Source organism: Bombina bombina, chromosome 8, assembly GCF_027579735.1.
Source record: "Bombina bombina isolate aBomBom1 chromosome 8, aBomBom1.pri, whole genome shotgun sequence".
NCBI lineage: Eukaryota > Metazoa > Chordata > Amphibia > Anura > Bombinatoridae > Bombina > Bombina bombina.
Window position 1 is genome coordinate 162,120,956 of NC_069506.1, and position 12,929 is coordinate 162,133,884.

The 12,929-nt window shown below is 37.7% G+C and overlaps 1 protein-coding gene across 1 annotated transcript in view; it reads left to right on the forward strand.

Annotated features, from left to right (window-relative positions):
- Nucleotides 1-12,472: 12,472 nt before the first annotated feature.
- Nucleotides 12,473-12,929, forward strand: part of GRIN2D (glutamate ionotropic receptor NMDA type subunit 2D) — a 666,498-nt gene continuing 666,041 nt past the window's right edge. Inside the window, 1 exon segment of the mRNA XM_053690671.1 lies at nt 12,473-12,895. Coding sequence (XP_053546646.1) covers nt 12,473-12,895 — 423 coding nt within the window.

Consider the following 12,929-nt stretch of genomic DNA (forward strand, 5'->3'; position numbering starts at 1 on the left):
TACATAAAAACTGAAAACTGGTGTATACTGTCCCTTTAAGTAAAAATTTTATAGCTAGCAGAAGCAGATTGATGATCATTTCACTGTTTGTAAGTAGTATAAAAAATTAAAAAATTCCTGTCGGTGTGTCAGTGGTAGAACTAAGGAGTTATTTGTCCTGGGAAAGAAACTTTTTTGGGAGTCTTCATAATTTTTAATACCATTACTCAGTAGTAACTTGTAGTAATAAAGTGAGAATAATGATTTATACATCAAAATATGGTAAATATGAATTATTTACTCAGTAAAAAAAAGAGATAACATTTGGGCCAGACTACAATTTAAGTGCAAAAGTACAAACCTTATATAATAAAGCAGTAATATCACGCTATCATTATCCATAAAGACCAATAGCGTACTATGCCTTTAAATCAGAATGTGCAAAATTATAAGATTATCAGTTCACTCTTCGTAATACATTTTAGTTGAGTGAGTTTATTATCTTACACTTTTATAAACTTACCTGACATTATTTTCAGCTGCAAAGTTTACTTGGACCTGTATACAGTACCTTGACTATTGGATGGTACTTGTTATCCCCTCTGGATTGCTGTGTTTTGGGACCCTTATGTTTTATTTATAAAGATTTAGTATCAAATTCATTCACAAAATGTAATTATAATATTATCTTAATCTTTGTTGACACTAACGGGCTGATTTTGAACAATTCGCGCCAGTCTAGACTTGGTTTTCCAAACCGACACTCGCAGGGGCAGCCATCATGGAATTCTATAAAGAAGACGGGCTGTCCCTGCGAGATGTCTCCAATAGAAATAATGACAGCTATCTGTTATGTAAAAGTTTACAATGGAGGGCAAAGTACACAGGGAAAACCTGGCGTATGTTTAAACTTTAATATTACACCTAATACAAATTACGCTGTTTTCAGTGCACTTTACCTTAAAATCACTGTTATTTACGTTTGTATAACTTTTCCTTTCAGAGTAATTAGTGTTTTGAGTATTTTGAACAGCTTGTTAACTTTTTATTTATGAGTAGAAACTGCGAGATATGTAGGGCAAAAATCTTTATAGAATTACACTGGAATTTATCATTTGAGAAACATATTCACCCATGGAACTCCCATTTTCAACCCATTTTACGAAAAAACAACAATAAAGCGTTATATTTTGCATTTATAAGTAAACATTTCTATCTATTTTTTAACATCCAGTGTACTTAAATAGCAATTTACTATGTGCATATGTAATATGATTTATTTCTGTGTAATTTAAATATAATTTTAAGTTTTTGATAAAATATGATTTTTGATGAACAATTATGCTACGATTTTTGATTCACCTTAAAGGGACATAATACTCATATGCTAAATCACTTGAAACTGATGCAGTATAACTGTAAAAAGCAGACAGGAAAATATCACATGAGCATCTCTATGTAAAAAAGGAAGATATTTTACCTCACTACTTCCTCAGCTCAGCAGAGTAAGTTCTGTGTAAAAAGTTATACTCAGCTGCTGCCCAGCTGCAAGTAAAAAAATAAAAATAAATGAAGAAATGAAAAGCAGCCAATCAGCATCAACAGTGCTAAGTTCATGAATTCTTTTACTGTGATCTCATGCGATTTGACTTAACTCTCATGAGATTTCATAGTAAACTTCCTTAAACTGAATAGGCAAATAAAATGAGTGTGCACTTAAGCTCACTCCCTTAGCTGTCCCTGGACATACATACTGATTTGCTGCTTAGAAGTCCTTTACAATGGGATGTGGCTACTGAGGAACTTTTGAGGTAAAATATCTTTCTTTTATACACAGAGATGTTCAGGTGATATTTTCTAGTCAGCTTTTTACAGCTATGCTGCATCACTTTCAAGTGTTTCAACATTTGGGTATCATGGCCCTTTAACAATATAATTTGTATGGAGTATTTTTGTCTGAATGGTTCAATTATTTGTTTTGAATGATTTTTAAGTTACAATTTTCATTGTGCATTTTTGTAATGCATGCATCTCATTCCCATACAAAAATGCACCATGTTTTCATGTATAAAAAGGGGCTTTATAGATTTCCACTAGGGAAATAGAAGTATTGCTGAGCATTCTTATAAAGTCTCACCAGCCCATCTTTACAGAATTGTGCCCTTAGTGTGGAACCTTTAGTTTTTTTAAGCATTATTCATAAACCTTGTATTTTTGTGCTGCTATTAAATTGAAATGGTTAATGTTTATCAAAGGGTTCCTGTTGAATAGTGCAGATGCCAATTGCTATGTTAACTTGCTACTTCCCATTAGGTAATGGATGTTTTCACTTATTATTAAATAATCACTTTCTATATTAGTTTCATATTAGTTTAATCCTATAATATAAAAGGCCAAGTGTGTTTGTCCGAAGCTGTCATGCGCAGTAGAGACAGCACGAGGACAAACACACCTGGCCTTTCCTGATCTGCTGTTTGCGGCACGGTGCATCGAAAGTGGGTGTGGTCTGGAGTGTGGTTGGGCTGAGGGGTCGGGCACGGGCGCGGTCTGTACGAGAGATAGAAAGAGAGGGGGAGAGACAAAAAGAGATGGGAAAGAGCTAAAGAGAGGGGAAGAGAGAGCAAAAGAGAGGGGAAAGAGCAAAAGAGAGGGGAAAGAGCAAAATAGAGGGAAGAGAGAGAAAATGAGAGGGGGGAGAGGGAGAGCAAAAGAGAGAGGGAGAGAGAAAAAAAGAGGTGGAAAGAGAGAGAGCAAAAGAGAGGGAAAGAGAGAGAACAAAAGGGGGGAGAAAGAGGAGGGGAAGATGGGGAGAGATAGAGGGGGGAGAGGGGGGAGAGAGGGGGGAGAGAGCAAAAGAGAGGGGGAGAGAGAGCAAAAGAGAGGGGGAGAGAGAGCAAAAGAGAGGGGGAGAGAGAGCAAAAGAGAGGGATGTGAGAGAGAGCAAAAGAGAGGGGAGAGAGACAGAGCAAAAGAGAGGGGAGAGAGACAGAGCAAAAGAGAGGGGAGAGAGAGAGAGCGCAAAACAGAGGGGGAAAGAGAATGCAAAAGAGAGGGGGGAAAGAGAGTGCAAAAGAGAGGGGGAGAGAGCGCAAAAGAGAGGGGGGAGAGAGAGCAATAGAGAGGGGGAGAGAGAGAGCAATAGAGAGGGATGGAGAGAGAGCAAAAGAGAGGCGAGAGAGACAGAGCAAAATAGAGGGGGGAGAGAGAGCAAAAGAGAGGGGAGAGAAAGCAAAAGAGAGGGGGAGAGAGAGCAATAGAGAGGGGGAGAGAGAACAAAAAAGAGGGGGAGGGAGAGAGAGCAAGGGGTGGGACCGCTGTACTGCAAAAAATGGCCAGTGTAAATGGGCTTTAGGACTAGTTGTATATATTAGATTTAATATATATATATATACACAAACACTAGTTTCTCTTTTATGTTTCTACCACCCTTGTCATAAAACTTATCTGACCCTTCCCTAACACTTCAGCCGTTTTTATTCATTTTTATTCCTTTTAACTCCTTTTAACCCTTCAATCCCCATGCATTAACCCATAAAGGGACACAGAAGTGAAAAAGAGTAATTATTCTAATGTGTTAGAGCATTTTATTATTGTGCTAATGCTTACATACACAACAACACATTGTGTTTAAGCCATTATGCTAACTTTAAGACTTATTGAGACCCCAAATCTGATTCTTGGAACCTGTAGCCATCTTTAAAGGAATACTAAATCCAATTGTTTTCTTTCTTGATTCAGATAGAGCAGCCAATTTTAAGCAACTTTCTAATTTACTCCTATTATAAATTTTTCTTCATTCTCTTGCTATCTTTATTTGAAAAAGAAGGCATCTAAGCTAAGGAGCCAGGAAATGTTTGGTTCAGGACACGGGACAGCACTTGATTAATGGTGGGTGCATTTAGTCACCAATCAGCAAGCACAACCCAGTTTGTGAACCAAAAATGGGCCGGCTTCTAAACGTACATTTGTGCTTTTCATATAAAGATAGCAAGAGAATGAATAAAAGTTGATAATAGGAGTAAATTAGAAAGTTGCTTTAACACTTTGAGTGCTAAGCACTTTCCCACCTTGGTGCTAAGCTTTTTTAAGGGTTTTTTTTTTTTTTGAAGAAGAAGAAACATTTTTTTACTTTTTTTTTCTTCTTTAAAATCCCCAAGACGGAAAGGTTAGGCGATTACCATTCCAACGGTGGGTCTTGGGGGTCTGTAGCTGCTTAGATGCCTGAGATACAGGCTTCTAAGCAGCATGTCCCCTGCGCCTATATTTAGCATTGTTAAGTATAAATAAAGTTGCGCGGTGACGTCATCACGCAAAACGTGAAGCCCCGGCGATGCCTGTCACTATGCATGCCCGATCACCGGGGTAGGTGCGGGTGGGAGCCCCTAGTTCTCCCTCAAGGTGGGAGAGTGCTAGTGACAGCTCTGGGCCGTCATTAGCACCTGACTGAGACAATTTGTGACGGCTCAGAGCCGTCATTAGCACTCAAAGGGTTAAAATGCATGCTCTATCTGAATCATAAAAGAAAAAAATTGGGTTCAGTGTCCCTTTAAGTGATATCAGATCAGATTGGATACCTTATGTTGCTGGTGTTGGTGCTGCTCTAAGTATAATTAAAGGGCAATTAAAGCACTTCTACTTAAATGGACATTAAACTTTTAGCATATATCAGCATTCAATAATTATGCAAAATATGCAAGGTTTTGCAAACCAAGAACCATTTAGGGATAAACTTTTTTAATTAAAAACCTCTTTATTATACATAACTCCAGCGTTGTTATTGGTTGAAACTAATCTCACCCAAGTCTAAACAATTCTTTATCAGAAACAATTAAAGGGACAGTAAAGCTAATATTAAATATTCATGATTCAGATAGAGCATGCAATTTTAAACACGTTTCCAATTTACTTTTTTAATCAAATTTGCTTAATTTTGTTGTTATCCACTCTAGAAGAATAGGCTTAAGAGCAGCAATGCAGTACTGAGATCTAGCTGAACACATCTAGTAACCCAACAATAAAAGGCATTTATGTGTAGCCAACAATCACCATCTAGCTCCCAGCAGTGCTGGGTGCTTCTGAGCTTACCTAAGTATGCTATGCAACAATGGTACCAAGATAAGCAAATTTGAAAGTAAAAGTAAATTGGAAAGCTGATTAACCCTGCATCATGAAAGTTTCAATTTGACTTTACTGTCCCTTTAATTATTAAAAGTTGATTGGTTAACAGGTTTGAACGTCACAATATATTTTTTTGTTTAGCCTCTATACAGTTTCTGAAGAAGTACATGCATGTGGCCCATATCTAGTATTCAAATATAGGTTACATTTTAAATTTGATTTACACATTTTAGTTTTAGTTTTTCCTGTGAGATACTATATGATGAGATCACAGGCCTGGCTGCCACACCCGCTTGGTAGTCAGTCAGTTAAATGCCAAGAAGAGGCTGTGTGCATTAAAGTAAGTACAGTCAATCATTAAACCCATTAAAATCCTAGCTTTGCAGGAAAATTATTTATATGATCTCCCTATGAGGTGCCACATTATTGGTTTATCTTAATCTGTAACTATGGTATTTTTTTAGGCTTTGAACAAAATCATTCTAATTATCCAGAAATAAATAAGATCTTGCACTGATCAAGCAATCACTTTGCAGAATATGGCAGTGTCAGAATTCTACAGGATATACTATGAACTCTCTGGGGCAAAGGAGAATATTATTTACATAAATCAATTACAGGAAAAGTAGAATAATAAATACTGAAAATACATTGCATATTTTTTACAACCCAATTAAAGATTTATGGGGATTTAAAATCATGTATAGGATATTAACTTTTATGCTTCATGTCCCTTTAGTAAAAAAATATATATAATAATGCTGCAGGAAACCTATTTCTTAGTGTTGAACACAAAACATCAACATGAATTTATTGTATTAGACAGTTTTTATACAAACTGTATATTTCTTGAGATATTCAGACTTTAATCTTCCTAGCACACAATATTAATTAGTGGCAGAGTATGCTAATTTATGGCAATGTGTGCTTGATTAATTCGAGGAGATGACATCTTCATGAACTGGATGATATACCAAGGCTGATCATTTTGCCCAAAGGTAAACAATTAAAACCACAAATGATTCTCTTACACCAAAAATAATATTTGTTCTTTTTAACTCCTTGATTGTCAGAGAAGGATACAACTCATATCACAGGGTTAAAAAGATCCTAGTTTATTTTAGTATGAGAGACCCATTTTTTATTTTTTTGGGAAAATTATCCCAAAAATATACACTAAAAAGAATTAAATAAATCCATAAGTAAAGTGTTTAAGAAAGCATAGGGTTAAACGTATATATTTAGAATTAATTGCAATACTTTTCAGCACAGCAGATGGGGTAAGTTATGCACAATATCAATGCAATTAATTGGGTCAAATATTTTATCCTATTCTGTCAAATTGTTGACTTTTGCTTGCATTGCAAGCAGTTTGCTCTGTGAAGTTAAAAAAAGGAAGAAACTTTAATTTATTTTAGCATTAGTGTGATACAAGGCATAGTTTGCAAGTGATTTGTTTGCAGTGATTTTCAGCAAGACAAAGAAAACATGAGCAATATTAGCTGTGCTTGTTTCACAGTGGAGAAAAAAATGCATTCAATTCCATAAAATGTGCTGTAACGCTCTGCGGATCAGTAACCAATAATTATAAATGTCTGTACATTCAGCAATTCCTGTCTTTTCTACAAATCCATCTGGCCTTATCTTAAAGACATTAATGGATGAAAAACATGACTCAAAGATCATGTTCATGCAAATAGCTGTCTTAAAAGAAATGTTCATGTTATGTGGTTAGCGCTCTTGTGAGCACTGGCAAAGAAGACTAAGTAGATGAGGCAAGAAAAATGTGTTGCTCCAGGGATGTAGAAAGTCATCCTCATGACAGAGTCAATAGTCAGCCTTTAACTATCTACTGCTATTAGAGATTTAGACAGGAGAAGCCTCAGAGGATGCTTAGTCGTCCTATAAACCTGCTAGATAGACACATAGAAGCGAATTTCTAACTGGCAGCCTGTAAAAAATCTTTAACACAGGTCAGCAGGCAACTGCAATGCTATGCCCAGAATCTGCCCCCTGTATTAGATATTGTGTAAAACAGGTGAATGCTTACAGCCAGCTGTACATAATGAGAAGTTAGCAAAATCATGATGCAGTGATACAATTCCAGTATGAATAATTTTTAAGGGTCATAAAGGCTGAAGAGGAAGGAAACTTATATTACTAATATTTGTATTGAGGCAATAACATATTTAACAGTGATGCTATGGGAATGGTTGGTGTGCTACTGTCAATTGTGTAGGTACGTTTACTGCAATGAGATTAGACTGATAGGTGATTCAGACACAGTAAATTAACTTTATTTACAGTTATATAAAATAAGTGTAAAATTCTGAACACACACATCTCTCTCTCTCTCTCTCTCTCTCTATTTTTATATTTATATATATATATATATATATATATATATATATATATATATATATATATATATATATATATATATATATATATACAACAACATTTTAAATTAGGGGGAGGTAAAAGGTGAGTTTAAAATCCTTCACTACGCACAAAATATAGAGAAAATAACTCATTGTGTAGTTCATTAACAAATCTAGACAGGCCAGTAGGCCTGTTTTTCCCACAGAAAACCTCTGGAACACACTGTTTCCAATGCAGCAAGGAATTCTGGGTAAGATATGCAAATTAGGTTACCCAGAATTCCTTGCTGCATTGGAAACAGTGTATTCCAGAGGTTTTCTTTCTTCCAGCTGATGAGTGGCAATAACCACAAAACAGTCTGTCCTGGGATAGTTATGAATCACTGCTTTAACCCTAGCTAAGCTTATAAGCTGTGTGAACAGCAATGCTTTGGTGTAAAGGGAATCTGCTGAAAAGCAGACATGAAGTAAAAAGGTGTGTCATTGTGAACCTAATTTGCATATCTTACCCAGAATTCCTTGCTGCATTGGAAACAGTGTATTCCAGAGGTTTTCTGTAGTATATTTATTCAAATGTGACGTTTCCGGGAAAACAATCCCCTTCCTCAGTCTGCAGAAGGGGAATGTTTTCCCCCGAAACATCACATTTGAATAAATATACCGCAATCAAAAATCCTGTTAGTGCAGAATTGTTTGAATGTTTTATAACATTGTTGGTTCCTGTAACCCTGGTAAGCTGCAGAGGAGGTGAGAGTGCTTTTCCCTAATGTTTTCCATATATATATATACTGCTCCAAAAAATAAAGGGAACACTAAAATAACACATCCTAGATCTGAATGAATTAAATAGTCTAATGAAATACTTTGTTCTTTACATAGTTGAATGTGCTGACAACAAAATCACACAAAAAATAAAGAATGGAAATCAAATGTTTCAACCCATGGAGTTCTGGATTTGGAGTCACACTCAAAATTAAAATGGAAAAACACACTACAGGCTGATCCAACTTTGATGTAATGTCCTTAAAACAAGTCAAAATGAGGCTCAGTAGTGTGTGTGGCCTCCACGTGCCTGTATGACCTCCCTACAATGCCTGTGCATGCTCCTGATGAGGTGGCGGATGGTCTCCTGACGGATCTCCTCCCAGACCTGGACTAAAGCATCTACCAACTCCTGGTCAGTCTGTGGTGCAACGTGACGTTGGTGGATGGAGCGAGACATAATGTCCCAGAGGTGCTCAATTGGATTCAGGTCTGGGGAATGGGCGGGCCAGTCCATAGAATCAATGCCTTCATCTTGCAGGAACTGCAAACACACTCCAGCCACATGAGGTCTAGCATTGTCTTGCATTAGGAGGAACCCAGGGCCAACCGCAACAGCATATGGTCTCACAAGGGGTCTGAGGATCTAATCTCGGTACCTAATGGCAGTCAGGCTACGTCTGGCGAGTACATGGAGGACTGTGCGGCCCCCCAAAGAAATTCCACCCACACCATTACTGACCCACTGCCAAACCAGTCATGCTGGAGGATGTTGCAGGCAGCAGAACGTTCTCCACTGCGTCTCCAGACTCTGTCACGTCTGTCACATGTGCTCAGTGTGAACCTGCTTTCATCTTTGAAGAGCACAGGGCGCCAGTGGCAAATTTGCCAATCTTGGTGTTCTCTGGCAAATGCCAAACGTCCTGCACGGTGTTGGGCTGTAAGCACAACCCCCACCTGTAGACATCGGGCCCTCATACCACCCTCATGGAGTCTTTTTCTGACCGTTTGAGCAGACACATGCACATTTGTGGCCTGCTTAATGTCATTTTGCAGGGCTTTGACAGTGCTTCCCCTGTTCCTCCTTGTACAAAGGCGGAGGTAGCGGTCCTGCTGCTGGGTTGTTGCCCTCCTACGGCCTCCTCCACGTCTCCTGATGTACTGGCCTGTCTCCTGGTAGTGCCTCCATGCTCTGGACACTACGCTGACAGACACAGCAATCCTTCTTGCCACAGCTCGCATTGATGTGCCATCCTGGATGAGCTGCACTACCTGAGCCACTTGTGTGGGTTGTAGAGTGAAAGCACTGCCAGCATTCAAAAGTGACCAAAACATCAGCTATCGAGTATAGGAACTGAGAAGTGGTCTGTGGTCACCACCTGCAGAACTACTCCTTTATTGGGGGTGTCTTGCTAATTTCCTATAATTTCCACCTGTTGTCTATCTAATTTGCACAACAGCATGTGAAATTGATTGTCACTCAGTGTTGCTTCCTAAGTGGACAGTTTGATTTCACAGATGTGTGATTGACTTGGAGTTACATTGTGTTGTTTAATTGTTCCCTTTATTTTTTTAAGCAGTGTATATATATATATATATATATATATATATATATATACACACACAAACATACACATATAATATATACATACACACATAAAGGAGTATATCAGGGAGTATTAAGGACAATTTTGGATGATGGCTTGGAAGATGGGCACATTAATTTGTCCACAAGGGATTATCTTTTTATTGAACACCCTGTGGTTCCCATCTTCCACCATCTTCCAAAGGTGCATAAAAGCCTTGACAATGTACAAGGCCGCCCCATTGTGAGCGGTATTGGTTCCATATCAGAGCATTTATCCGAATGGCTAGATGCAATCTTAAACCCACTTGTGACTAGGTAGCACAGTTATTTGAGAGATACAAAACATGTCATCAACTTGATGGGGGAACAGGAGTGGATTGATGGCTGCTACAGATGGTTAACGATTGATGTGGCAGGACTCTATTCCTCCATACTCCATGAGAAGGGGCTTGAGGCAGTATCTTTCTTAATAAGAAGTTGTATGGATTTTACAGAGAATCTGATCAATTTTACATTAAGAGTCACTATGTATCTCCTGACACACAATTACTTCAAATTTGAGGGGCAATTCTATCTCCAGAAGTGTGGGACAGCGATGGGTGCTAAGTTTGCACCATCATTGGCCAACCTATATATGGAATGGCGGGAGCCGTCCCACATCTTTGGAGATGAGAATAGATATAAAGATAGCATTGTGTTTTACAGGAGATACATAGATGATCTGTTGCTTATATGGCAGGGTACTGAATAAGAGCTGAGGTAGTTTATGAATGAAATTAACAACAATGATATGGGTCTTAAGTTCACATTTGAGTACCATGTAAATGAAATTTGTTTCCTGGATTTGGCTTTGACGAGTAACAAGAATGGGTATATTACCAGCGATACCCATTGTAAGCCAATTACACGAAACACACTTCTGCACGCCAAAAGCTGCCATCCTCCACATGTGCCATTTTCGGTGGCCAAAGGGCAGTTCCTAAGACTAAAAAGAAATTGCACTGAGGATGAGACTTTTGACAGGCAGATTAAGGACTTGAGAAGAAGACTTAAAGAAAGGGGTTACTCGGATATAACCTTAGACAAAGCTCAAAAACAGGTAGCTAGTCTAGATAGAAGGATACTTCTTGACAATAAAATTGACACTGAATATCCAAAAAAGAAAAGTGAGGGGATCTATTTTGTTACAGTACAAGGATATCTTTAAGATTGTCAAGAAGCATTTTAGACTTTTGGTTGCAGACGATGGTCTGACAAGCAGTGTTGATAGGGGTCTGAGATGCTCCTATAGAAAATGTAGAACTTTGGGAAATGTCTTATCCCCCTCCTGTTTGCCTAAAATTGATAACAGGTCACAGAGCTCATGGCTTCAGCATAAAGGCATGTATAGATGCAGTAAGAGAAGATGTAGACCCTGTGAATATGCCATGGTCTCAGAGACTTTTCAGTCAATGAGTACAGGGGAGGTTTTCTGCATTGAGTCATGTCGCAAACTGTACGACTACATATGTTATATATGTAATAACATGTATAGAATGTATAGTTCATTATATAGGGTTAAACTCTAATGACGTGAATACACGCATTAGGAACCATCTGTCGACCATCAGTTCAGGAGAGGCCACTACCCCTCTTGTCCAGCATTTTGCAAGACAGCACCACAAGGCATTGACCACCTTTCGATGGCAAGCTATTGAAAAAGTGGTAACCCCCCCGAGAGGAGGGGATATGGACAAGCTGCTGGGCAAGAGGAAAATGTATTGTATCTTCAAGCTGGGCACAAGAGTCCCCTCAGGAATGAATTCGGAATACAATCTGATTAATTATTGTAAATGAGAGGTGTCTTTCGCGATATGAGTATAAATCGTTAATCCTGACTTTAGTTCACTGTCATGCTCATAAATATCATATGAGTTTTAACCTAGTGTTCCACCAGAACATACCTTTGATACACAAATATACTATTGTTAGTCCTCATTTGGTCAGATGGTTATACTTTATACTCTTTTTTTTTTGTATATACCTAAGAGTTTTTCATGCATCTTTCAGCAGATTATATAAATCATTCTATTTGCTGAATAATTATGTTTTCTAGAAATGAGCAATACTTACTTAATTCAAATAAATAAACTTTTATTTGTAGTTATTACAGGCATGAGCGACATTAATATATGTTGATTATACCTTTAAATAGGGTATTTGGCAGAGAATAGCATGAGTTGTTTTTAACCAATGAGAAAAAGGTGTAGGGTACATAGATCATGCAACAGGTGTACCCAGTAGCTTTGGTTACGGCCTTGCGCCGAAACATGTTAGTATTCTTTCATGCTTGATTTGTTTAATCGCTTGTCGTGATAGCTCCATATGTTGTTTTACCATGTTTTTGGATATAATAAATATTTAAATTTAAAACTGCAAATTGTGCCTCTGCAGAACTCTTTTGTCCTTTATATATATATATATATATATATATATATATATATATATATATATATATATATATATATACAAAAGGTATTTATTTTTATAAAGAATGTAAACCTTGATGGCAATAAAATATTATTATGCTGCAATTTTAAACAATTTTAATATATGTTGTTCTTTTCTGTATTCTTTTCTAGAGAAGAAGCCAAAACCATTCGAGATGTGTTTTCCACCAGCTTTGAACTTTGTCTTTATGCCCGCTGCTAGGATGCTTTTTATGTTTGCCCTGGCTTGCGCCAGCCCCTTTCTGGATTTCAGAGAAGAGACTCTACAATCCCTAAACGTAGCCATTATTTTTAGTGGAAGTTCCTATAAACCTGAGAATGCTCGGTTTTCTCCATCTGACTTCCGTAACTTTTCCATGGAAGTGAACCCAGTATCAGTAATTCTTAATGACACAAACCCTCGTAGCCTTATACTGCAAATCTGTGATGTCCTCTCCAGCCTACGCATCCATGGGGTTGTCTTTGAAGATGACACACGCACTGAGTCAGTGGCCCAGATCCTTGACTTCATATCTGCACAGACCTCTATGCCCATCATTGGCATTAATGGGGGTTCAGCAATTGTGCTCACACCTAAGGTAAGAAATGTCTATTATAAAACTTTAAAAAGCA